Below are 27,898 nucleotides of genomic sequence, written 5' to 3'. Positions count from 1 at the left end.
GTCGAGTCTTTCTTTCTCTCTCTCTCTCTTTTATTTTTTTGCTCTTAGTCAGTCTGGCTTAAAGGTTTGTCAATTCTGCTGATCTTTTGGAAGACTCAACTCTTGGTTTTGTTAAAACCTACCCTTGTATTTCTTCTTTCTTTTGTTTATCTCTGCTGTGACATTGCGATGACCTTCCTTCTGCTAGCTTTGGGTTTTGTTTGTTCCTCTGTAGTTCCTCGAGGTGTCAAGTTAGACTGTTGATTGGAGACCTTCCTTGTTGTTTGAACATAAGCACTTCCAGCTGTAAATGCCCCTTGTACCCTGCTTTCTTTACATCCCCTGGATTTTGATACATTGCCTTTTCCTTTCCATTTGTCTCAAGATACTTGCTGATTTCTCTTGTGATTTCTTCTTTGACCCGTTGGTTGTTGGAGGCTGTGTATGGTTTGGGGCACCTGGGTGGCTCAGTCAGTTGAGTGTCTCTCTCTTTTTTTTTTTTAATACAATTTATTGCCAAACTGGCTTCCATACAACACCCAGTGCTCGTCCCAACAAGCGCCCTCCTTAATGCCCATCACCCATTTAGCCCATCCCCCCACCCACCTCCCCTCCAGCAACCTTCAGTTTGTTCTCTGAACATAAGAGTCTCTTATGGGGGCGCCTGGGTGGCTCAGTCTGTCGAGGGACCAACTTTGGCTCAGGTTATGATCTCACGGTTCATGAGTTCGAGCCCCACGTTGGGCTTTGTGCTGACAGCTTGGAGCCTGGAACCTGCTTCGGATTCGGTGCCTCCCTCTCTCCCTGTCCCTCCCCCACTCGTGCTCTGTCTCTCCAAAAATATATAAGCGTTGAAAAAAAAAAGAGTGTCTTATGGCTCAGGTCATGATCTCACAGTCCTGGGTTCAAGCCCCGCGTCAGGCTCTGTGCTTATCAATCTGATGGGTGTTCGAGAGCAGCCACTGTGGGGACCCTTGAAGCAGGGGAATTTTATTCTCCTGAACAGGTTACTGTTTCAGCCAGAATAGAGAGACCAGGTGAGGTTTTAGGCAAGTAACACTGCAGGCACCCTCTGCAGCAGGCTCTGTGCGCAGCACATGGTGTGCGTTACCTTGTTCAGTCTTCCCGCAGCCCCATGAGGCAGGTGCTGTTCCTCTACGCCCTTTACCCAGCGAGAAAACTAAGGTTCAGAGAGGTGATGTGATTTGACTGGAAACACAATCAGTAGCCACAGTGGCCAGGATATGGCAGCTGGAGCTGAGATGTGGGGAAAAAAAAGTCCTAAGCCAAAAGTCCAGCCATGGCTTCCTAGCTTTGTGGCCTTCAGTAGGCCAGTTTGCCTCCCGACCCTCAAGTTTCCACACCTGTAAACAGGGCCGGTTCCAGGGGTTCGGCTAGGTAGTTTTCAGACTTGGAAATGCTGCTGGCGAAGCCCAGCTTAGAGCCCGCTGAGCTCAGAGGTCAGCGCTGTTCACGGGGTGAGTGCTGACTCGGTTGTGTGGGGCAGACACTGCAGGGCATGGCCAGGGATGCTCTGAGTTCTGTTTTCCCCTCCAGGAGGCAACCGCAAGGAAGGGGAGAGGGGCATGGAGAGCCTGCGATCGCTCTCCGGTGGGTGCACTGCTGAGCTGGCCTGGCTGAGGCCGAGTAGGCCACGGGGCAGCCAGGAAGGGAGCGGCTGCTGATGGAGGGGGTTGGATTCAGAACTGCTCCTGTTACCCCATGTCGCAGCCCTGGCGATGCAGAGCTGGGACCGGCCTTTGAGGTCATCTCTCTTGGCCTCCTCAACCTCAAGGTGGGGAAACTGAGCCTCTAGAGAGGAGAAATGCATGGCTAAAGCCCCATGGTGACGCTGGGCAGACTGGGGGCCAGAATCCAGCAAAGCAGAAGGGTGTTCAGGCCACTGGAGAGTCATCTCTGTGAGCAGAGGCACGGCTGCCCTTTCAGCACTGTGTCCCTCACTCTTGGTGCATCAGGGGCACTCAAAAAAGATTTGTTGAGTGTGTGAGGATAGTAGGAAAACACACCCCCAGGGAGTCAGACAGCCTGGAATTCGGTGTCTGCTCTGGGCCAGCTTTACTTCTCTGGGCAAGTTTGCTTCACTTTGCTGAGCCTCGGTTTCCCAAATTGAGATCACAGACCCAACTGGTAGGTGCCTGAGCAGGGATTGGAACCCAGAGCTACTAGATTCCAGGCCTGATTTATCACTATACCTTCCTGATTCTTTTATATACTTGTTTCCCCTTCCTTCCTTCCTTTCTTTCTTTCTTTTTTCTTTCTTTCTTTTCTTTTCTTTTCTTTTCTTTTCTTTTCTTTTCTTTCTTTCTTTCTTTCTTTCTTTCTTTCTTTCTTTCTTTCTTTCTTTCTTTCTCTCCTTCCTTCCAAAAATATTTATTGAGTACCTGCTATGTGCCAGGCACTGTTCTGGTCTCCATGGATACAGAAGTGAACAAGATAGGTGAGGCCCTGGCCTCAGGGAATTTATATCTTAGAAGAAGGTAATAGTAAGCAAGTAAACAGGACAGGAATAGCATATGTACCCAGAAGGGACTGTAACGGGGTGTGAGTGGTGTCAGGGGAGGGCTGTGTCAGATAAGGGGCTCAAGGAAGATGACATTTCGTGTGACACCTGAGAAGAACCAGCCAGGCAGAGAGCCTGAAGAAATAATTCAGTAAAACATGATGCTCTCACAGGCCACAGGCCTCAGACTTGCAGAAGGCGCCATGAGGAGGGCATGGAAGGAGAGAAGTTATCAAAGCACCCCAGATGGCCTCAGAGGGCCAGGAAGGACGACACGGCCCTTGGGGATGACCGCACCCTGGGTCGCGTTTGGGTCTCTCCGTCCAACTGCCTCTGCCCTTCCAGGTGAAGCAGATCATGGAGGAGGCAGTCACACGGAAGTTCGTCCATGAGGACAGCAGCCACATCATCTCCTTCTGTGGTGAGTCCATGGACCCTGACCTGGAAAGGGGCTTCTTTCTCTGTGGGCTGCCTTGGGGGAGTGGCGTCTTTGTGCAAGGATTCTCACACCGTGTTTTGACTTTGTGACTCTGAAGTTATTTTTGGATTCCCGGGGGGCTCTGTGAGGGAATTTGGAACCACGGAGAAGTCGAGAGAAGAAAGGAAGAATGGCCTGTGTACCCAGCAAGAGTTAGTCACTGCTGACGCTGGAGGGACTGTCTTCCCCTCGTGTGGGCTCAGTTCACAGCTACCCATCCCCCTAGTGACGTTGGTCTCGCATCTGATGACAGACTCTGCACCCTTTCCTCACCCTGCCTGTGGCTGTTGCCAAATGAAGGGGGAGGATGGATGGGCTTTAAAGACATAGGGAATCGGGAGCCATTGATCCATCCTAAGGGATCATGTCCAGCTGGCTCAGCAGAGGAGGCAGGCCCAGGGCTCGGAGCTTGACTTGTATCCTTGAACCAGCTGTGCTCACAAGATTCCAGAAATAAATAACCGTGCTGCCAGGTTCTTACTGTCCTTCCACAATGGCTGCAGACACATGTTTTACGTGTCCCCACAGTCAGGGTTCAGCTTCTAATCCATGTGTATGTATAAGCAGGGATGTTTCTTTCTGCCTGAAAACCTTTTCATTCCATGACTGGAGTGTCTCGCAATGGAGGACGTGCTGTATCTCCCTTCTCGCGCTCTTGGCCCCGAGGAGAGGTCAGAGCGAGGAGACCTGGTCAGCCCTCAGCTTCATCCAGATGGCTGGAGGCACTACCCATGGGAGCACATGCCGTGACCTGGGAGCCCACTGCTGTCAGTTTAGCCCCTTTGCAGCCAGGCAGACCTGGGTTCAAATCCCTCCTCTGCCATTTGTTTGTTGGCTGACCTTGGCAAAAAAAAAAAAAAAAAAAAAAGAAAATTAAGTTTATTTGGAGAGAGAATGTGTGGGCAGAGGGAGGGCAGAGAGAGAGGAAGAGAGACAGAGAGAATCTCAAGCAGGCTCTACGCTGTGAGCGCAGAGCCTGATGCGGGCCCCGAACCCATGAACCATGAGATCGTGACCTGAGCCGAAGTCGGACACTTAACCGACTGAGCCATCCAGGTGCCCCCAAGTTTCTTTCTAAAGTGAGATATGTTTATTTAAATTACATATATATATGTGTGTGTGTGTGTGTGTGTGTGTGTGTGTGTGTGTTTATATAGTTGTATGTGTGTATATAGGTGTATATATATATATACACATCTACATACGTACATGTGTATATACGCATAAATGTTAACGTGAGAATGTATATATGCCTAATTTTTTTTTATCCTGGACGTCTCTATTTACAATACTTCAGAGTGTGCGACCATGCTCACCCGTTGAAGATTTAGAGGAATAGAACGGGATAAAAATCATGATTCTCTAACTCCAACCCCAGTGTTTGGATGAGGGAGGAAGGGTGATGTTACCGCAGGGTGAGGCCTGCAGGGTCTCCCTGTGGTGTCTCTGTTCCGTTGTGCCTTATGAGCCATTGTCAGAAAGACTCGAGGCATGTCTCCAGTGCTTGAACAGTTAATTAACTTATTGCAGTCTAAACCAAAGTGTAGTGTGTGCAAGCAAAAATGAAGATATTTCAGAGAGTCTCACCCAGAATATATTAAACCCATGGGCAGATTAGGCAATAGGGTGGGCATCCGTTCAAAGCCAAGTAATCGCTGGGGCACCTGGCTGGCTCATTCAGTAGAGCACGTGACTCTGGAGCTCAACGTTGTGAGTTCCAGCCCCACGTTGGGCGTGGAGCCTCCTTAAAAAAAAACGATAACCATAACGTTTTGAAAAAAGTCAAATAATTGCCAACAAAAATAAACCAAGACAAGCAATTGCACCAAACCTCTCGGTATTTCTCCTTGTGTGCAACATAACCTGGGCCAGGCTCTTAACCCTGAGACTGCTGGAGTATTCCTTCTGTGGAGTCACAGTAACTAGAACGCTCACTTCTTGGGTTTTTTCCACAAGGATTAGGTAAGGTAAACCTTAACACTGGTCTCACACCCAGAAGATACCCAATAAGGAGTAGCTCTTATAATATGCTCAGTTTTTCCATCAACATCGATTATGCTCCTATGATATACCAGAGTGAGCTCCCTCCCAGTCTGCTGTGTAAGACAGAAGATAAGAAAATACTCAATAAAGCGCTGCTGAAAGTACCCGAAATAAGACTGGGGCCATCAGAATGGCCTGCACAGGGACTGTTTCCTGGGGGGAGGGGGATGGGGGGGGACACTAAGGCCCAGAGAGGGAAAGCGATTTGCCTGAGGTCACATAGCAAGTTAGTGATAGAGCCCAGGCTACTGCCCAGGTCTTCTGCTCTGAGCAGGGCTGGGCGGGGTGTCCAGGGGAAACACAGACATGGGAAGATGATGACAGTCCTCTCTCTCCAGATCCGTTTGTGGCGGCACAAGTGCTGTGAGCACACTTTGGGCTCAGACCTGGGTTTGGATCCCAGCTCGTCTGGGTGGCCCTGGGCAATTCAGTTCCCCTCTTAGGGCCTCAGTTTCCACATCTGAGAAATGGAGATGGTGTTCCTTTCTTCCTTGGCTGTGGCAGAGATGGAACGGGATCCATAATGTTAGCTGTTCCTGGAATCACAATAGTGGTGATGATCATGTGATTCTTCAGCCCAGATAAAGCCCACCAGTCCTGTGGTCAGCCTCCCCTCCCTCACTGACAGGAGTAATAGCTAACGTCCCTAAAGCGCTCACTCTGTGCCCAACTATGTGAAGCGCTTGCCATGCATTTTCCCCACCTCGCTTGCTGCAACCATGTCAGATGCCTGTTCGTACTATCCCCATTTCACAGATGAGGATACTGAGACACAGAGAGAGGAAGTCATTGCCCAAGGTCACGCAGCCGGTTAGTGTCTGGGAGAGGATATGAACACAGACAGTCTGACCTCGGGCAGCAAACACAGGTTCACTGCTAAGCTCTCCTGCTCCCTTTTGAGGGAGTGGAAGGCAGAGAGACGTACGTGATTTTCCTTTGATGCTTTCGTGGATTTTGCGATTCTGGGGCGCCCCGCTCTCCAAGGCACCTCTGTGTGGCTGAAGACCTGAGCTGGGTTGGGTGCTGGGGAGCACGGGTAGGGCAGGGCCTGCTGACCATTGTGTCCCTGCAGCGGCTGTAGAGGCCTGCGTCCTGCATGGGCTGCGGCGGCGGGCGGCTGGCTTTCTGCGCAGCAACAAGATTGCAGCTCTCTTCATGAAAGTGGGCAAGAACTTCCCACCGGCCGAAGAGCTGAGCCGCAAGGTGCAGGACCTGGAACAGCTGATGGAGAGCGCGTGAGTGTGGAGCATGGGGTATGGGCTGGAGCGTTCCTGCAGGGGACAGTCCAGGCTCCTCCCTGAGCTCTGCCAGAACCCGCACCTCCTGGCACTGTCTGCACTCTGCTTTCGCTCCTCAAACCCGCCAGACTCTTTCCTACCCCGGGGCCTTTGCACATGCTCTACCTACCACCCGGTTCACACGCCTCACCTTCCAGGGCTGGTGCCTGGTCATCATTCAGGCCTTCCCCCAGTTAAGGGTAAACTCCAACCCTCACCCCATTTCTCTTACATATCACTGCTTATTTTCTCTCCTGTGGTTATCACCACCTCTAATTATTCATTCCTTTGTGTACTTTTTACTTGATTGTTGTCTATCTCTCCTCCTTGGCTCTGAACTCCATGAGAACAGGCCACTAAAATCTGTTATTCCCCATTTTGTCCCCAGTGTTTGGACAGTGCCCAGCACCTGGTAAAATGCTCAAGAAATGATTGTTGAATGAGTAAGTGTCTGCTGTTAGCCAAACCCATTCCGCATGCAGGAAGACCAAGTTTAATGAAACTACTGTGGTCTCCATCTGCATGGACCAGATGCTGACACTGAGGCAACAAGGGGAACGGTGACTTCACTCACACGTCTGGACGGCTGATTTCCTGGGGGGAGGGCTCAGGGCCTGAGGGCATGTACGTGAGAACCTCCCACCAGAGTCCCGACCGCACAGTTTGACTCTACGCCAGAGCCGCGGTCTGGAGCCTGGTCAGGGCTGGCAAAGAGGTTTCAGCTCCCGTTGGTGCTAGCAGCCGCCCACAGGACCTTGTTGTGAAAGATTCCGGAGCCGTGATTGGGCTTCACGGGAAAGAATGTGTGGATTGATTCGCCGTGTGTGTGACGGGCAAGAGAAGGGAGAGAGATGCGCACATGCTGTGTGTGCCGTGGGTAATCACTCCTCCTCAGCGGGTGGGAGATGGTCCTTTCCCTCCCTTGCAGGCTGTGCCAGCCCAGAGCTGCTGGCCAGAACTGTGGCACGGGCAAGGCTGTGGACTTAGCGTCACCGCCTCCCTTTCGGAACCAGACTCCTCAGCCACTTGGTCTTCAAGGTGCCTTCCAGTCCGTATGCTAAATTCCCAAGTGTTTGCTGATAACTTCCGAAAGGGAGCGATTTCCATGGGCCTTCCATAATATCGGGAATGACTTTCTCATGGAGGAATTAGAGATACCCATGCCAGGTGGTAAGGGAGAGCCATTCATTTCATTCATGCAATCGCTCATTCATGAGAGAGGGAAGGGGAGAGAGGGAATGAGAGAGAGAGATGAAGAGAAGTATCGCTATGAGAATCTGGCTTGCCCATCAACAATATATGAAGGTGTCTGTTTTATCGCATCTTCACACTCACTGGGTGTTCTCATTTTTTCAACACGTCACCCACTTGCCAGGAGCAATGTGGGCTTTTGTTGTTGTTTTAGTCACCGTTCCTTCATTCCCTAGAGAGGTTGGGCATTTTGCTGTTTGCACATTGGTCCTGTTGGATCTCCTTTTTTGTGAATATTCCTCCTCCTTCTGTACTGGTCTTGAAGGCGAAACCAGATTCAGGGCCTCCAGGAGAATGTGCGGAAGCTGCCGAAGCTGCCCAGCCTGTCCCCACTTGCCATCAAGCACCTGTGGATCCGCACTGCTTTGTTTGAGAAGGTCCTGGACAAAATTGTGCATTACCTGGTGGAAAACAGCAGGTGAGTGAGAAAGAGCAGCCGCCGTGGCGTGCTCTGGCGCCACCTTCTGGCCATTTTGGGAACTGCACCCTATGGCACAAAGCAACTTTCTTTTCTCTCCTGTTGACGTGCACTTGATTTGAAAGCAGTTAGATAAAGGCCTTCTGGATGTTTGCCTCTAAATGAGCCCAGCTTAGAACCTGGGACTATTCAGGTGCTTCCTGCTAATATAGGATCTTCAAATTTGGAATGAGGAACAAGGATCTTGCAATCTTAGGGATCTTTTTCCTCCCATGAATGAAGCCTACAGTCTACTTGCTAACTGTGGTCCTAGAAGAGTCATGTAGCTTCTCTGTGTCTCTGCTGCTCTTTTAATAAATGGGACAGGGATTGTTGCCATTCTGGAGAAGAGGTGAGAAGGGGAGTTAGTGAGTACACAGTGTTTTGGAAATGCATGATACTTTTTTTTACATTTTCTATTCTAGCTCAGATTAACCTGGTGTAAAGGTTTTAGACTATGAGTACTCTTGGCAAGCATTCATCCATGCATTCATTCATCCAGTAAATATTTAATGGGCACCTACCATGTGCCAGGCACTAACTGAGATGTTGGAGATACATTGGTCTTAACTGTCATGTTAAGAGCTTGGATATTATGCTAAGAGCACAGAGGAGCCAGTGAAGAATGTGGGCTTTTGTATAACCTGAGACTCTTCATGGCTAACACTCCTTCCAGCCATAGACAGATGGGGAGAGAGAGATAGACAGGGGGAGTGGGAAAGAGGAAACACGATGAGGGAAATACCTGAGAATCTCCTCATCTCTCGGTATATGAAAGTGCCTGTTTAACCACATCTTCACATGCAGTGGGTATTATGATTACCTTTTATTCTTTGCCTGTTTGCTAGGAAAATATATATGAAAGGAGAGAGCAGAGTCCTTCCTCTCACGAACCTCACATAGTTGCAGGGAAAACAGGAAAATAGTAATTGTGGTAATATGTGGTGAGTATTCCAAGTCAGGTGGGTGGTGTTTAACTTCCTCTGGGTGGTCAGGAAAAGAATCATGGAAGACATGGCAGTTAATCATCAGTTTGAAGGGCACGTAGGCATTAACCAGGTGAAGTGGGTAGGGAAAAGAGTGTTCCCAGCCAAGGGAATAGCAGGTGCAAAGGCCAGGAGGCAGGAGACAAATTGGAAGAAATCCAGGCTCTGGAGTGCAATTAATCTCTTCACCTTCTAGTAAAATGTGATACGTCTCTGCCCCGTGCCCTCGCATGGGTGCGGGCCTCCGGAGCTAATGCCTTTGGCATATGACCTTGTGTTTTCTGCTGAATGAGTCGGTAGAAGGAATGAGTAATTTATTTGAGCAGCAATGCCAAACTATCTCTTTATTTTTTTTTGTCTAAACTTTTTATTTTTTTGATTCGCATAGAAGTTGTAACATTAGCGCAAAGAGTTCTCGCCTGCCCTCAGTGATCACATCCTACATAACCATAGTACAAATACCAAAACAGGAAATTGACATTGGTACAATACTGTTAACTAAACTACATGCTTTATTTGAATTTCACTAGTCTTTACGTACACTCATTTTTTTCTGTCTAGTTCTATGGAATTTTAGCATAGTTAAATTCAGTATAAATACATATATGTATTATTTAATTAAATGTATTATTTAACTATTTAATAAAAATTACATATGTATATGTATTATACTCATAGTATAAATACAGTCTATAATTCTGTATAACCAACACCACAGTCACGACACAGAACTGTTCCAGTGAAACCTACCACCCCAAAGAAGCTCCCTCGAGCTACCCTCGATGGTCACATCTTGCCCCCAGTCCCACCTGCTAGTTTTTAAGGTACTATTTCCAAGGTTTATGATCATGCAACGGTGCTGGTTTTCAGCATAGAGACTGAGTGGCAGAGTGGAAAGTGTCTTGAAGTTTTACCTTCAGATCTGACACCAAAATGGATAAACTTGCTGCTGAGAATGCACAGAGCATGTCCGTTCGGCTTCAGCCAATATCCTGGTGGATAGAAGATTCCTCTGGGGTCAAATTATAGTGATGTTGCCACCCCTTAGCAAGAACTCCCTGGTGTCAGAGTCTGTGCTGTTGCTGTAAAAGCAGGTCAATATTTAATCCTCCCAACAGCCTGGGCAGGTGAGTTCTGTCATTCTTGTCATTTTATAGCTGAGGACACTAAAGCTCAGAGAGGGTAGTCGTCACATGCCCAGGGACACACAGTGAGAGTGGGAGTGGCTGACCTGGGCTCCCACTCAGTCTGCCTCGCTGCAGATCCTGTGTTCTTAGACCCCTGCTGTAGGATGGGAACACCCAAGCCGGCTGGGTATAGCTTGCATCCACCTGCTGTGTGGCCTCCAAGAAGTCACTTACCCTCTCTGAGCCTGACATCCCTTGGGAAGGTAGAACAAGGTCCTTTCCAACTCTAAAATTCGGTTCCTAGCTAGCAGGAGTTTGCAGAGAATTAGGAGGCACTACACAACAACTCAAACAAAGAAGCAAAACCCAAAAACACTCAACACAAACATTGTCTTGCCCATATGACAAGTTATTTTGAAGAGCCAGAAGCCAGGGGGCGCTTGCGAGCACGTCAGGCCAGCGTCATCCACATAGTTATCCACGCAGGAAGTCCTGTTAATACAGCTTTTCCGTACACACCACAGCTAAAAAGCCTTTTATTGCCTCAATAATATTAGGAGAGCAGACATCATCTGAGCTCCCAAGCCACTTGGCGCCTGAAATGGAAGATGTGATAGAAGCTGATAGAAGCAGCCAGAAGCAGCCTTCTAATTACTATTCCCGTTACTCTCATTAAGACTGTATCACAGCCATGTATTAAGCAGTTACGTGCCAAGCATGGTACTAAGTGCCCACATCTGTTGTCTCTTTCAAAAGTCCCTTTTTTTTTTTAATTTAAGTAAGCTTCACACCCAGCATGGAGCTCAACGTGAGGCGTGAACTCACGACCCTGAGATCAAGACCTGAGCTGAGATCAAGAGTCAGACACTTAACTGAACCATGCAGGTGCCCCTCTAAAGTCCTTCTGATGGCCCTAGGATATATGTTTTTATTACCCCCATTTTACAGATGGGACATTTGAGGCTTACAGCGTTAACTGGGTAACAAGAGGGAGGCTGAACTCAGTCTGTTCTTAAGCATCAGGTCAGTGTCAATTGTGCGCCCTCTGCTGGTTACCATCCAGACCTGCCTGTCCTTTTCTCTTACTAGTAAATACTATGAGAAGGAAGCCCTCCTGATGGACGCGGTGGATGGCCCCATCCTTGCGTCTTTGTTGGGTAAGTGGTCCAGGGCTCTGAGCTTCATCTGGATCTCTGATGTTGGCTCACTAGTGCACCTCCTAAGGGCCTCTCTCGTTTCCCTCTAGCCTTCTCCATCAAAACTTACCTGTTCCCTGGCTCTTGCTCTCAGGGTCTTGTGCTGGACTCTCCTTAGCAGGACCCTGGGGCATACTCACTGGCTGGAGGGGAGAGGCAGTGAAGGTGGTGGCCCATCTGGGGGTAGACAGGAGGGTAGACTTTCAGGGCTATGGATTCCCAGTCCCTGTATGCTCCACAGTGGGGCCCTGTGCCCTGGAGTACACCAAGATGAAGACTGCCGATCACTTCTGGACTGACCCCTCGGCCGACGAGCTTGTCCAGAGGCACCGCATCCACAGCTCGCACCTGTGGCAGGACTCACCCACCAAGCGTCCAGCCCTCTGTGTGAGTAGGGGTGGACTCTGGGGCCCTGGGAGGGAGTTGGGCTGAGTGCCAGACTTGGTGTGGAGGTGGAGAATGGAGTGGGACATTGAGGGTCACCACAGGCCTCACCCTCCACCTCCCCTCACCCTGCCAGATCCAGAAGAGACATTCAAGTGGCAGCATGGACGACCGACCATCCCTTTCTGCCCGTGACTATGTTGAGTCCCTGCACCAGAACTCCCGGGCCACGCTCCTCTATGGCAAGAACAACGTTCTGGTTCAGCCGGTGAGAGATATCTGGGACCCAGATCTTCCACAGGGGTCTGGCTTCCGGTTATACAGGAGGAGTTCCCTCTGGTTCCAGGCTGCTCATCCATTCATCCATCCATCTATCCACATCTCCATCTCTCCATCCATTCATCCATATGACAACATTTGCTTCTATCCATCCATCCATCCATCCATTCACCTACCTACCTATCTTTACTTCTACCCATCCATCCATCCATCTACCCACCTATCCATCCATCTTCCTACCCAGGTTTTCATCCATCCATCCATCCATCCATCCATCCATCTTTACATCCACCCACCCACCCATCTTCCTACCCGTGTTTACTTCCATCCATCTAACTACCCATCTATCCATCTATCCATCCATCCATCCATCCATCAATCCACCTACCCATCCATCCATCTTCCTACCCATGTTTACTTCCATCCATCCATCCATCCACCCACCTACCTGTCTTTACTTCTATCCATCCATCCATCCATCCATCCATCCATCCACCCATCCATCCATGCACCCACCCATCCATCCATCTTCCTACCCATGTTTACTTCCATCCATCCAACTACCCATCCATCCATCTATCCATCCACCCATCCATCCATCCATGCATCTTCCTACCCATGTTTTCATTCATCCATCCATCCATCCATCCATCCATCCATCCATCCATCTTTATATCCATCCACCCATCCATCCATCCATCCACCCATCCATCCATCCATCCACCCATCCATCCATCTTCCTACCCATGTTTACTTCCATCCATCCATCTACCCATCCATCCATTTATCCATCCACCCATCCATCCATCCATCCACCCATCCATCCATCTTCCTACCCATGTTTACTTCCATCCACCCACCCATCCATTCATCCATCCTTTTTTACATCATCCATCCATCCATCCACTCATCTTTACATCCATCCACGCATCCATCCACCCATCCATCCATCTTCCTACCCATGTTTACTTCCACCTACCCATCCATCCATCCACCCATCTTTACCTGCATCCATCCATTTGTCCATCCATCTATTTAATTATCCATTTATTTTCCAGTCCATCTCTCCACCCACCTGTCCACCTAGCTGTCCATCCATCCATTCTCTTTTGTTATCACTCACTCATTCAGCAAGTATTTATACTGAGCTTTCCTTGTGCTGGATGCTTGGGATATCAGGATAAATATCTTCATGGTTGATATATTTTTTAAATGTTTATTTTTGAGAGAGAACATGCATGGGGGAGGGGCAGAAAGAGGGGGACAAAGGATCCAAAGTGAGCTTCACCCTGACAGCAGAGAGCCCAATGCGGAGTCGAACTCACGAGTTGTGAGATCTCAACCTGAGCTGAAGTCAGACGCTCAACCAACTGAACCACCCCGGCGCCCCCTTCACAGTTGATATTTATGGAGTGCTTTCTTTGTGTCAAGCACCATGATAAGTGCTTTTAACTATATTAACTCATTTAAAGCTCCCAGCAACTATTTGATGCAAGTAGTGTCATCCAAGATGATAACGCTGAGATGTGCACAGGGGGGAGTAAGTGGCAGAGTCATACTTTGAATTCAGGCTGCCTGATGTGGGAGTTGAATCATTTATCAATCACCTCTAGGCCTGGCTGGTGCAAGCCCCAGAGATGGGTGGTGAGCCAGGCACACGAAACCCCTACCCTCATGGAGTAGATACCCCTCTGCCTTTCCCTTCCTGAGACTGTGTGGATCAGTGTGGTGTTTGGGCTCAGCTGGGAGGAAGCAGAGGAAGCTGCCAGTCGCTCTAGCTCTGTGGTCGCAGTTGTGATCACGGGGTGACCCTGAGCGAGTCACTTCTCCCTGTGAGCCTTAATGTCCACATCACAATGGGTACAAGATCCTATCTCCTCAGATCTAAGAAGCTATGGATTTAAGATGCTCCATTTTTAAACATAACCATCAGGAAGTAAAAAAACGATACTAAGTTCTAGAAGATGTTTTCTCATTACTTGGAAATTTTATTTGACACTTTTTGAAAGAGTTCTTTGAGCTCTTTGATTTGGATAAAAGGAGTTTTGTTTTTGTTTTTTAGGGGTGCCTGGGTGACTCAGGTGGTTGAGTGTCCAACTTGGATTTTGGCTCAGGTCATGATCTTGTGGTCTGTGGGATCGAGCCCTGCATCAGGCTCTAGGTTGGCAATGTGGAGCCTGCTTGGGATTCTGTCTCTCCCTCTCTCTCTCTGCCCCCTCCCAGCTCACTCTCTCTCTCTCGAAGTAAATAAATAAACTTAAAAAAAAAAGTAAAAGAGTTTCTTTTAAATCATACATTGCTTTTTTAACTATGCATAAGGGAACTTATAACTGACATTCATTAGTTAAGACAGTCCTAAAATTTCTTCACATTTCAGGGTTTAATTTTCTATATCAGTTTTTGACTTAGAGTCATCACTGCTTGTATTTTTCTAGTAAATACTGTTTTTTTTTTTCTTTGTGAGAGAGAGAGAGAGCATGTGCACTTACACACACACACACACACACACACACACACACACAGAGAGAGAGAGAATCCCAAGGAGGCTCCGTGCCCAGCACAGAGCCCAATGTGCGGCTTGATCCCATGACCCTGGGATCGTGACCTGAGCCGAAATCAAGAGTCAGACACTTAACTGAACTGAGCCACCCAAGCACCCCCAAATACTGTTTACTGTTCCATCCAAAGAAGGGGTCAACACACTATAACCCATGGGCCCAATGCAGCGCTCCACCTGTTTTTGCAAATAAAGTTTTATTGTAACAGAGCCATGCCCATTACCTATCGTGTATGGCTGCTTTCACGCTGTAACGGCAGAGTTGAGTGGTCGCACCTGAGTCTGTATGTCTCACAGAACCAAAATTACTCCCCGTCTGACCCTTTATACAAAAAGCTTGCTGACCTCTGATCAGGAGTGTAGGAGGCCCAGCATTTCTCACAAGTGCATGTCCTTGGTTGTTGCTCTGCAAGGCCATCTGGAATTGTGGGCATGGCTGTAGTGGTGAATGTGTCTCCTCTGCCAATATCAAATCAGTGCTCTACTGCTCTGCTGCCCGTGTTTCTGCATACACAAAAACTTTTGAAGTCGAAGATGACTCACCGTCTAATTTTTCTGAAGACGTTTAAAATAGCACCTGTTCTCCGCATGTGAAGTAACAACATAGGAACAACTAGGACCGAGTTTGCAGGAGGTCAGGCAATGACCACTGTGTCACGATGGTGAGATGCCACCTGCTGTAAGATACATCCACACTTCAGGTACAGGAAAACATGGAAAACGTTCATGACCCGGGGCAGCAGTGCTCCGTCATGGGGCTGCAGGCATGAGTGGCTAACTTGAGACAGTGTGGGTAAAGCTGAGACATGCTAGGTGCTTGGTAAATGTTGGCTGTCCATCTCCACATGTTGTTGAGGTGAATTTGCATCCTTTATTTGTGAGGCTTGGAGAGACCACCCCCTCCGCCACACCCCACCTGGGATAAAGCAGAGGGAGCCGCTGAGAAGTTCTGCAGGCTCATGGGGAACACAGAGGGTCAGGCTGCTGGGCAGTGAGTATGGTGTGGGTGTTTGGAGGAGGAGATTCAGGATAACGTCTGTGGTTGGGGCATAGAACTCGGCTGCCCTCTTGTTCTCCCTTAAGACTGGCCAAAATGATGCCAGATAAATGACTCCTGTCAAGGAGAGGGTGGTGTTGGGGCGCCTGGGTGGCTCCGTCAGGTGAGCGTCTGACTTGATTCCAGCTCAGGTCATGATCTCATGGTTTGTGAGCTCAAGCCCTGCGTTGGGCTCTGCGCTGGCAGCACGGAGCCTGCCAGGGATTCTCTCTCTCCCTCTCCTTCTCCCCTTCTTCCCTCTCTCTCTCTCACACACACAATAAATAAATAAGACATTTATTTATTTATTTTAATTTTTTATGTCTTTATTTTATCTTGAGAGGCAGAGTGCAAGCAGGGGCAGGGGCAGAGAGAGAGAGGGAGGCACAGAATCTGAAGCAGGCTCCAGGCTCCTAGCTGTCGGCACAGAGTCTGACGCGGGGCTTGAACTCATGGACCGTGAGATCACGAACTGAACCGAAGTCCAACGCCCAACCGACTGAGCCACCCAAGCACCCCTAAAACATTGTTTTAAAAAGGAGAGCGTGGTATTAAAGAGGGATAGAGCCCCTTCCTGATTCTAAAGAGTCCCCGGCTCTGCCCTTGCAGCAGGGCTTCCTGGACCTTGGTTGGGGGGTGGGTGGGAGTGTGAAAGTGCAGGGGGGCAGCTCTCAGAGGTGCATCTCTAGAACCCATCCTGGGTGGTTGGCTGCAAACTGCTTTGCTTAGCATGGCCCCCTGGAAGGAGGTACAGGATCTTCCAAATGGTCGTAGCCTTGGAGGGCATGACCCAACCCCTTGGATCTGGTTATGCCTCCTTGAGTCAGATGGCCCAGGGCCTATGACCACTGTGACTCTGGCACTTTGACCAAGCCTATGCCCTCCTCTCTCTGCAGAGGGATGATATGGAGGCCGTGCCAGGGTACCTGTCTCTACACCAGACAGCTGACGTCATGACCTTGAAATGGACGCCTAACCAGCTGATGAACGGGTCGATGGGGGACATGGACTATGAGAAGAGGTAGGGCGCCGGGTCCTTCTCCCCCTTTGGCACAGGGAAGTGTGTGCTCTGTCCTTTGTGTCCTGCCCCGGCCCGCTGTTCTGTCTGGTTGTTGCGGCCACTTGGGCCAGCCCCCCTGCAGCTATGGCCTTATGGGTAACTCATTAGGAGGATCTGGAGACCAACTAGAAGAATCTTAGAATGTAATACGGGAATTAGGCAGGCCCTGGTCAAACACCACCCAGAGGGAGAAATCTTAACTAAGAGCTTGGGAGCCTGCAAATGGCAAATATTCCCCATCTGCTGCCATCCTTCCCATCACTCCGTAAAGGAGGAAAGCTGGAAGTGTTGCTTGGTGGCCATCTGGTCCAGGGTTGTGTCTCCTGTGACCTGGGATTTTCAAGACTCAGCAAAGGCTTTGGAGTCACATGCCGAAGACACACGGAAACCAAGGGTCCCCTGCTACAATCATGTGTGTTCCCGCACAATTAGGGACGGCCCTAGGAGGAGCCCAAACAAAGGGAAGGCTCAACCTGATTATTTCAGCTTGAGGAGTCTTGGCAGCTTTATATAAAATAAGGGCTCCTTTCAAGGAACATAACCAGAACACTGTTCTTGTGTTCTGTTTCATGTTAAGCTTCAGTGTGAGTAACACGAGGCCTGGGTGTGATTAATACCATTCTCTAAGCCACTTCCTGTGCAGAGGTGGCCATCTGTCTTCAGAGACAGTCAGTGGGAGGTAGAGTTGGTTCTAGGCTGAGCCATATAATTCAGCTCTAGCTAGACTCCAGAGTTTCTGATCAAGAAGCCCTCACCGAGGAACAACGTGGGACCCAGGAGATGCCCTTGGCCTGGGGCATTATTTCCACGGACTCGTCTTAAACCTCAGGCCTTCTGCAACCCCTCCCAGCTGAATCTGGATCACATGGAACCCTGAACCTCCTTCGTAGCACTTATAGAATCGCAGACACGTAATAAATCTGTGCCTATTTGTATATCAGCTGTTGCTTCTAGACTTCAGTTCCGTGAAGGCAAGGCACCTGTCTTACTCATGTCTTCTCTTTGGCAACTGCCACAGATCCTAGCACAAAGTAGGTGCTTAGATAATCTCTGTGAAGCAAAGCAGGGAAGTTACCGGATTCATTCATCAGATCTGAACAGAGCACCCACTACATGCCAGGCACTGTGCTAGATACAAGAAACATAGCAGATGAACAGAAAGAGAGGAAAATCTTTACCCTCTCGGAGCTTCCACTGTATTTACCTTACACTGAAGGAGACCACAATAAAACAGGTGTATGGATAAGTATACGTTTTAGGCCCAAGTGCTTGCTTGGTTCTCATCCTGCTGGAAGATTTGGGGTGTGTCTGTCTCTCCCTGTCTCTGGGCTTCAGTCTCCCCTTCTATCAAATGAGAGGCCTGGACAACATGATCTTCCCAGAACTCAAAGGGTTTGCAGGGGCTCTCCATACACAGAAGTGTCTTCTGTCAAATAGCACAACCCAAAGGCCCTGTTTGCTATTTGGACTTACACCAGGATTGTGTGGGCAAAAACCTTTTTGTTTTTAATTTTTTTTAACTTTTATTCATTTTTAAGATACAGAGAGAGACAGAGTGTGAAGGGGAGGGGCAGAGCGAGGGAGACACAGAATCTAAAGTAGGCTCCAGGCTCTGAGGTGTCAGCCCAGAGCCCGATGCAGGGCTCAAACCCATGAACCATGAGATCATGACCTGAGCTGAAGTTGGAGGTTTAACTGACTGGGCCACCAAGGTGCCCCAACTTTGTTTTTAACTTTTTTTTTAATGTTTATTCATTTCTGAGAAACAGAGTGTGAACAGGGGAGGGGCCGAGAGAGAGGGAGACACAGAATCTGAAGCAGGCTCCAGGCTCCCAAGCCAATGCAGGGCTCGAACCCATGAACAGTGAGATCATGACCTGAGCCGAAGTTGGACGCTTAACCTACTGAGCCACCCAGGCACCCCTGGGCAGAAAACTATTTTTTCTTTAATATAAAAAAAAATTTTTTTTTACATTTAGTTATTTTTGATAGAGACAGAGCACAAGTGGGGAAGGGGCAGAGAGAGAAGGAGACACAGAATCTGAAGCAGGCTCCAGGCTCCGAGCTGTCAGCACAGAGCCCGACGCGGGGCTCGAACTCACAAACCACAAGATCATGACTTGAGCTGAAGTTGGACGCTTAACCGACTGAGCCACCCAGGTGCCCCTGGGCAGAAAACTTTTAATGTTGATATTTTGGAGAGGCATTGAGCCAAATGATTGCCAAGTACTCCCACCCCTCCTCCAGCTCAGATCAGTGGGACTCCATCTTTCATCATTATCTTTTCCTCTGAGAACAGGCATAGCATAGGCGCATCAATATTTACTTCCAACTGAGCCTGTACTTCCCAGGTCACTACTGAGGGGGCTAGAAACTTCCCCAGCCTTGGGTTCTCAACCCCCATCTATCCAGTAAGAGAGAAAAAGCTAAGGGTCAAAAACATGGTGGTTAGCCTATAGGATGTGGAGGTGCCCGGGGACTCTGGCATCTCTTTGGGGACCAAGAGACAACAAAGATGAGGGGTATGGTCCTTGTCTGAGGAGCTTCAGTACCTCTTCTCTTGTCCCAGCCAGCGCCCCCTTGTGTACAACCAGGGTCATAACTCCCCAGCTAGGTTTCCTCATGTCCATGAGGAAATATCACCAAAGAGTGGCTATTTGGGCTCTGGAGTCAGGCTGGACTTGGCTCAGATCTCAGCCCTGCCGTGTGGAACAGCTGAAACCCCCATACCCTGCTGATGGCCCAACCACTTGACAATCTAGTTTGGAAGTGTTTTCTGACCTACCCTTACCACGTGACCCAGCAGTTCTGGTCTAGAAAGTTGTTAAAACCTGTCAAATGAAATCAAAAGCTCAGCTCTTGCTCCTTCCCAGTTGAGCGATCTTGGACAACTTCGCCTTCCTGAACCTCAGTTTGTTCATCCAGTGTAAAATGGGGATGTGGTCATGGAACCTCCGAATAGGTGTACAGGAAGGAGTCAATGAGAAAATGCACGTAATGCCCTTAGTAGGGAGACTGGAACCCAGAAAGGCCTCTCAGTCATGGGACTGTTGGTGTTTACACAGATCCAAAGGGACTGTGGCCACAGAGATCCTCTTTGCTGGTGTGTGGTGGTAGCTGGAAAGTTCTTTTGTCTACTGGGCACCCTAGGGTATTCACCATTCACTCTGAATATTCTCGGAGCATCTTGCAGAAGTAAAGAAAATCCAGGCGCTGTCCAGTTCAGCACCTCTTGGGGGAGACGGGAGAAAACAGGCAACTGCAACCTGTATGATGGGTACAATGTGGAAGCCCAGGGAAGGACCTTCTGGCCAAGACTTGCCCATGAGGGACTCAGCAGAGGCTGCTCAGAGGCTCTAAAAATGTTGGTGCACTCAGCTGCCCTCCAAGGATGTTCGCTCCATGGACCCTGGCGAGGCTGACTCTGGTACAGATAGACCAGTGCAGGAAGGTCCCTTAGAAAGCTTCTGTTCCAACTTCCTCATGTTGCAGCTAAGGAAACTGAGGCCCAGAGAGGAGAAAGGACTGAGTCAGTATAATTGGTAAAGTGGGATTTGAAGTTTGACCTTGAAGCCTGTGTTGGTTCAGGTCCTCCAAGAAGCAGACCCAGACAGAATTAGACATGCAGCAGAGACTTAACGTGAGCGGAATCTGTGAAGGATGAAAGGGAAAAGCAGGAAGAGGCAGGCAGAATATTCAGAAGCTGGTTGACCCCTGTGAATGGGGAGGGGAAAGAAGGAAGAGAGAGTCTTATATGCTGCAGTTCTTAGCATGTTCAGCCAGCTCAGTTGGGAGCCCCTGGGCTAAAGTTGACCATCAGAGGAGCCCCCCATCCCGCAGGAATAGGCCTACACTGGCACCCCCATGTGCCCGGGCCTGCTTGAGAGCTGCCCAAGAGATGCATGGTCTTGGCACAAACATGACGGTGGATCAGGAGAGGTGGCCTCTGAAGCTGTTGGTCAGCTCTGGTCCCCACAGCAAGATCTGAAGGACACCCAAGCAGTGCATTCCCCTGACTGCCACAAAGCCCCAGTTCCTGTGAGCCCCACCTCCATGGTGTTCTGAGGGGAAAAGTGATCTGTTTCAATACAGCAGTAGGCTTTGATCTGAAAAGGGAAAGCATAAAGTATGTAAGCACAGAGACCATGAGCCAAGTACTTTTTTCTGTATCAGCATTGTGTTGAGCCCTTCAAATATGTGATTCCATTTAACTGTCACAGCCACACTGTGTGGTGGGTAATTATCATCCCCCATTTTACAGAGGAGGAAACTGAGGCCCATAGAAGCCTTCACATCACACTGCTGGGACCTATGGGGTCAAAGCTGTTGAGTGGCTCTTCTAACCCCTCGGATGCATGGTGGTTTGGCGTTGGGGTCTGAGTCAAGATACTTAGATACCTGTGACAGAAAACTAAACTCAAGTGGACTTGGGCATTGAGCTGAAAAATTCTGGACAGTGGCTTCAGGCATGGGTGGATCCAGGGACTCAAATGATGGGGGCCTGAACTCTCCATCTCTTGGTTCTGCTTTCCTGTCGATTCCATCGTCAGGCAGGCTTTTTCTTGCCATGGTTCCCTATGTTTCCAGACTTTTATCATCTCTGCTCCCACTCTCCTAGCAGAAAGGAGCATCCTTTTCCCAGTTTATTCTAACATAAATCCAACAACTGAGTCTCATTCATTCTGCTTGGGTCATGGGGCCATCCCTGAACCAATCACTGTGGCTGGAACAGTAGAATGTGCGGATCGGCCAGGCCTGGATCAGATGGCTATTCCTAGAATCCTGGCATAGAGGGTGGGTGGAGTCAGCCTCAGCCACATGGATGGGGGCAAGGGAAGTGTGTTCCTCAGAAAATTGGGGTACTGGGACCAGAAGAAGGCGAGGTAGATTTTGGGAAGTCTTGAATACAGATGTTGGGGACAGATGGGTCCTAGTGAAAAGGGTTAGCAAGGGTGTGGTCTTCTGGCCTCATGGGCCCTTCCCCATGATGAAGTGAGCAGGCATCCTGTGGAACTAACCATCTCTCCCCTTCCAGCGTCTACTGGGACTATGCTATGACCATCTGCCTGGAGGAGATTGTATACCTGCACTGCCACCAGCAAGGTAGGGACTATTGGGGGAGCACGGGGTGGGGGTGTTCCTTCTGGCTCCCCTGCCTGCTCCCACCTCCTCATTACCTGTGCAACCTCAAACAAGTGATTTCACCTCTCTGAGACTCAGTTTCCCCATCTGTGAAATGGAATCACCACAGCACCTAGTCATGGCATTGTTGTAAAGATCAAATGACATAGGTTCAGGACTTAGCATCAAACCCACGGTGTTAGCTGCTGACACTTAATGGAGCGCTTGTGATGTGCCAAGCAGGGCTCTAAACAGGTTGGCACAAAGTCACACAGCCTGTAAGCTCCAGAGTTTGGACTCAAACCCGGAGCTCAAAGAAGGTACACTCAGAACAAGCAGAGGGCTATCCTGTTGTAGAAAGCAAGGGATCTGGACTCTACCAAGGCATGTCACATTAATCTTATTTAAAACCTTTTTAATGTTTATTTATTTTTTGAGGGGTGGGTGCAGAGAGAGAGAAGGAGACACAGAATCCAAAGCATGCTCCAGGCTCTGAGCTGTCAGTACAGAGCCCGATGCAGGGCTCGAAGTCATGAACCATGAGATCATGCCTGAGCCAAAGTCTGACACTTAACCACCTGAGCCACCCAGCTGCCCCACATTAAGCTTATTCAATGGGTTCAGATCCAGACTCTACTGTGCAACCCAGAGCAAGTCATGTACCCTCTCTGAGCCTTAGTTTCATCATTTATAAAATAGGCAATAATAGATAGACCTCATAGGGCTATTTTGGGTATTCCAATAACACACTGCCTTTCATGTGCTGTGCTTATATACAGTAAGTGCTCAATACATGCTAGCAAGTCACTACTGCCCTGAGAAGGGGTAGGTCTGAAAGCCTCCATACAAAAATAGGTCCGGTTGATGCATAGAGGGTACTTGAGGGACATGGGGTGTTTCCCCTTGGTGGGTGATTTCAGGGGGGGCGACCACATTCTTCTGGACCATATCCCATAGTTCCCAGTCTGCAGCAGTGGCCGGTGGGATGGGAGGGGCTCTGGGAAGGTAAAAACTTCCCCTGACTTTCTGCCCAGGACTTTCCCAGAGCCTTGGAGCAGGTCCACGGGTCTGGCTTGGCATGCCCAGGGCGATGTGTTTGCCAGGAGGACCCCCATCCCATGCCCCATAGTGACTTTCTGCCGGGTCTCCTCTGGCTGGGTCGCGGTGGCAGTGGACAGCGGTGGGACAGTGGTGTTGGTCAGCCAGGACGGGATCCAGAGGCCGCCGTTCCGCTTCCCCAAGGGGGGGCACCTCCTGCAGTTCCTCTCGTGCCTGGAAAATGGGCTGCTCCCTCATGGGCAGCTGGACCCTCCACTCTGGTCTCAGCGGGGGAAGGTGAGTGACCGTGGGGGCCCCAGGGAGGCTGGGATGGGGGCGGGGGTCAGCCGTGGGGAGTGGTCCTTCTTTTTTTTTTTTAGTTTTTTTAACGTTTTATTTTTTTTTTTTAATTTTTTTTCAACGTTTATTTATTTTTGGGACAGAGAGAGACAGAGCATGAATGGGGGAGGGGCAGAGAGAGAGGGAGACACAGAATTGGAAACAGACTCCAGGCTCTGAGCCATCAGCCCAGAGCCCGACGCGGGGCTCGAACTCCCGGACCACGAGATCGTGACCTGGCTGAAGTCGGACGCTTAACCAACTGCGCCACCTAGGCGCCCCAACGTTTTATTTATTTTTGAGAGAGAGTGTGAGCAAAGGAGGGACAGAGAGAGAGGGGGACAGAAGATCCAAAGCGGGCCCTGCGCAGACAGCAGCAAGCCTGATGTGGGGCTCAAACTCACCAACTGCAAGATCATGACCTGAGCCAAAGTCAGATGGTCAACTGACTGAGCCAGCCAGGCGCCCCAGGGTGGTCGTTCTTGTCCATAACTCCTTACCTGGCTTTGTGGGCTCATGCACACCCCACTGAGACCCTCAGACCATGCACAGACTGTGGGGACAGATGTATCCCAAGGGCTGTGCATTGGGATTGTGCTTTCAGGGCAAAGTATTTCCCAAACTGTGCAGGCGAAGCCCTCAGGGTTCTGCCGAGTCCACGTCTTCGGACAAGGAAGATGATGAGGCCACAGATTACGTGTTCAGGATCATCTATCCTGGCATGCAGTCTGAATTCGGTAAGCCTCCCAGTCTCTGGGCCCCCGAGATCTAACCTGTTAGCTGAACATGAAAATAACTCCAGGTGTTTGGGGCTTGTGGACAGGTGGTCTGGGTTCTGGGGCCAGCGGAGGGTGGGGGGGATTTGAAACCAGGAAGTTAGTATCTCGGTTTCCCCCCAGTGAGAACCACGTACTACTGAGCTTAATAAAGGTAAACCTGAAGCAGGAATTACCACGGGGTAGTGAGTGGGCTCTGGAATCCTGGTTGAATTGGGGCAAGTCACTTCACCCTTCTGTGCCTTGGTCTCCTTATCTGTAAGATGGGGACGTTAACATAGCACCTGCATCATCGGGCCCTTGTGGGGACTAAATTAGAGAAGGCCCTTGGCACAGAGCACGTCCATGCTAGCTGCTGTTATGTGGTTGTTGGTATTTTATTTCACTCTACTGTTGTCAGGATTCAGTGAGATAATGAGGTGATCAATGTAAAGTCCGTGGAATCAAGTCTCGCACACAGTAGGGCTTCAATACATGATGGTCAAAAACAGCAAAGGCAGGAAGCAAAGCACCAGGCCCTGGCACATGAGATGCTAATATATGTCTGCCACTTGGGACAGTGACTGCCGTGACATAGATGCTTGGTTCGTGGAGACTGTTACCATTAAGGTCGTCTTTACCACGGAGGTGTTATTTGTATCAAATGAACTGATATTTGGAAAGTTCTCAGAGGCCTGGCTTTTATTTTATTTTATTTTATTTTATTTTATTTTATTAAAATTTTAATGTTTATTTATTTATTGACAGAGAGAGAGAGAGAGAGGGAGAGAGGGGGAGCTGGGGAGGGGCAGAGAGGGAGAGAGAGAATCCGAACCAGGCTCTGAGCTCTCAGTGCAGAGCCTGATGCAGGGCTCGAACTCAAGAACCGTGAAATCACCACCTGAGCTGAAACCAAGAGTCGGATGCTCAACCGGCTGAGCCACCGAGGTGCCCCAGAGTCCCAGCATTTATTAAGCACCATGTGGATGTCTTGTTTCAGCAACTCAGTATTAAGCTGTAGGTGCTTTCTGTCAACCCCGTTTTATTTTACCCTTGGTGGTCCTGTTGTTCCATTTGATGGATAATGGCTCTGAGCCTACCTTTGCTATCGTGCCGGGTCGCTTCACGCTCTGGCTTTTGTCCACCGCTCAATGGGATCTGGGATGTGGGGCAGGCTTGGTGGTAAGGTCTTATATTGCTCAGGTTGGTTTCTCATCTTCACCCATATATTCATTCCTTCATGGTCAGTTAGGACCAAAGCCTGGTGTTTCTGCATCACTAGGAGCCTGAGAGTGTCCTGAAGTGTTCATTACTACATCTGTTCCTACCCCAGTTTGGGGTCTGGAGCCGTTCCAGCCTGTCAGTGGTACCAGGCTCATACAGCACCCCCAAGAGCCGAATGATCAGAGGGGCCAGATGCCCCCTGTCTGCCTTCCCGGGAAGCCCTGTCTCTGCTCCCCAGAGAGGCTCATCCAACATATAGTTTGTAGGCTCTGCTGGGAGCCAGGCTGGGTGCCGGAGGTCTTACTTGCTTGGGAAGTGTCCATGTTAGCGTGTTGGGGCTCTCCGTGTGCCAGCAGAACAGACGTTGGCAGTGCCCACCCACACCCCTCCTTGCGGGCTCTCCTGTCGACTCCCATCCTAGTGTCTCTCTGCCTGAGGGTCCCTTCTGCCTGTGGGTGGGGGTGGGGTAGAGGTGTCCAGGAACCAGGATCCTCCCTGGAGCAGCCTTCAGCCAACGACTGGCAGGAATTAGTGTATAAACGCCCCGGCTCCCTCACCCCCCACCCCGGTAAGAAAGCTCTGACATGCGTGTCTGCATGTCTCCCAGAGCGCCCCCTCCCCGCCAGGAGATCAAGCACCAGTTGCCCATAGTGGTAACCTGAGTGGTAACCAGCCCTTTGCTCTGCCTTCTCGTGTCACTTCGCCTACCCATGCTTCTTGGAAACATCTCCCAGATAGACTCCCGGCACTTGAATTCTCATCTGCCCGTGAGGAAGCCCCAGTGAACTCAGTTTATTTAGATCAAAGCTTCTCACTCATAGAGCTGCCGATGTTGTAGATGGAATAATTCTTGGGGCGGGGGGGGGGGGTGTCATGTGCCTTGTAGGATGTTGAGTGCCATCCCTGGTCTCCCGCTACTAATGGCCAAGCAGCAAATCTGCCCCCTCCCCCACCACCAAGCTGTGACAACCGGAAATGTCCCCAGACGTTGCTGAGTGTCATCTGGGAGCAAAAGTGCCCTTGGCTGAGTAAAGCACACATCATTGCATTCACCTCTCCGCCACTGCAGCATGGCCAAGTGACTTGCCCTCTGCAGGCCTCATTTCCTTGTCTGTAGAATGGGGAGGCATTCTACAGACCCTCCCCACCCAGGGTCATATTCTGAGGAGTCAGTGTGATGATGTATCAGGCACCTAACACAATGCTAATCCTCACCACGGCCCTCCTAGGCAGGTGCCACTGTCTTCACCATCGCCTACTTTTCAGAAGAGGAAGCTGAAGTGCAGAAAGGTTAAGCTGAAGCGCAGAAAGGTTAAGAAACTGGTCCAGAGCCACAGAGCTAATCTTCGGCGTGGTTCGGATTTGAACCCAGGTGTCCTGGCTCCAGAGCTTGTACCTCTCACAACCACTCCATGCAGATTGTTTTTGACCAGGATCGGTTGACACTGTGGTTTCACCCCTTCATGCCCAAGCTCAGTCAGATTCAGCCCACATGGAAATGGTGCCCCCTGCTTGGTTGATTTTCTCAGGGGCCTGAGCCCCAGAGCTATGGTTTTCACCTTTGAGGACAATGAAGTCCTTTCTGAAGAAGTGCCTAAATCAGAAATGGGCAGACTCCTTCCTGTGGTCCAAATTCGGCCCACTGCCTGTTTTTGTAAATAAAGTTTTATTGGAACACAGTCACACACATTCACAGACAGTGTGTCCATGGCTGCTTTCACACCACAGCAGCAGAGTGAGATCATTGTAACCAAGACTGTAGGCCCACAATGCCCAAAATATTTACATGTCTGGCCCTCTATAGAAAAAGTTTGCAGATGCCTGCCTTCAATAATAAGGGAGAAGAGTTTTCCCCTGTGGGCAGGATGATGTGGCCATAGATGGTTCTAAACCCCCTTTCAGTGTCTTCTTGCCTCCGTCTCGTGGTCCTTGTGCACAGAGGAGGCAGAGACCAGTTCTGAAACATTGAGCCCGTTTCGGAGTCAGAAGAGGGCCTTTCCATTCTCCTGTGTTGCTGAGACTGTCTATGCTGTCTGTGATGGCAGGCGTGAGCCACGCATGCCTCCCGAGCGCTTGAAATGCATCTAGTTCGGATGGAGCTGTGCCTTAAGTGTCAAATACACACTGCATCCTGAAGACTTACAACAACCAACAGAAATATAAAATATCTTCTCAGTAATTTTATATCGATTACACGTTAAAATGGTAACATTACAGATATACTGAGTTAAACAGAAGTTATTGTTGAAATTGATTTCATCTGGTCCCCCCCCCCCCTTTAGTGCAGCTTCTAGAAACTTCTGAAGTAAGCATGTGGCTCAGGTTGGATTCCTGTTGAACAGAGCTGGTCTAGGGCAGGGTTTCTCGGCCTCAGCACTGTTGATATTTTGGGCTGAATAATTGTGTGGTGGGGTGGGGGTGGGGGGTCTAGTGCATTATCCCTGTCATCTACCCACTAGATAGATGCCAGCAGCATCTAGCAAATTCCCAGGTCGTGACAACCAAAAATGTCTCCAGACGTCGCCAGATGGCCTCAAGGTGCCAAAATTGCCCCAGTGGACAGCTGCTGGTCTAGAGCAAGGGTGGTGTCGGGGGAATGTCGGTTGAGAGACTATTGAATAGGCTCTCGGGGTCTGACACCCTGGGTTGGAATCCCAGCCCCACCGTTTGTTAGCTGGACGGTCTTGAGCATGCTGCTTCCATGCTCCGTGACTGAGTTCCCAAATCTGCAAAAGGGGATAGTGGTAGTACTTGCACTCAGTAGGTGAAAGCTGTTGGCGGAAAGAGAGG

At 49.7% G+C, this 27,898-nt stretch overlaps 1 protein-coding gene across 1 annotated transcript in view; it reads left to right on the top strand.

Annotated features, from left to right (window-relative positions):
* LOC122470455 (small G protein signaling modulator 1-like) overlaps positions 1–27,898 on the top strand; it is a 101,876-nt gene that overhangs the window by 28,596 nt on the left and 45,382 nt on the right. The window contains 10 exon segments of the mRNA XM_043558083.1: positions 2,846–2,921; positions 6,094–6,256; positions 7,815–7,967; positions 11,209–11,276; positions 11,557–11,702; positions 11,836–11,967; positions 16,468–16,592; positions 21,667–21,734; positions 22,924–23,087; positions 23,734–23,866. Coding sequence (XP_043414018.1) covers positions 2,846–2,921; positions 6,094–6,256; positions 7,815–7,967; positions 11,209–11,276; positions 11,557–11,702; positions 11,836–11,967; positions 16,468–16,592; positions 21,667–21,734; positions 22,924–23,087; positions 23,734–23,866 — 1,228 coding nt within the window.

The sequence above is a fragment of the Prionailurus bengalensis genome, chromosome D3 (genome assembly GCF_016509475.1).
Source record: "Prionailurus bengalensis isolate Pbe53 chromosome D3, Fcat_Pben_1.1_paternal_pri, whole genome shotgun sequence".
In the NCBI taxonomy this organism is placed as follows: Eukaryota; Metazoa; Chordata; class Mammalia; order Carnivora; family Felidae; genus Prionailurus; species Prionailurus bengalensis.
Note: the sequence above shows the minus strand (reverse complement) of the source record. Positions and strands in the feature narration are given on the sequence as shown.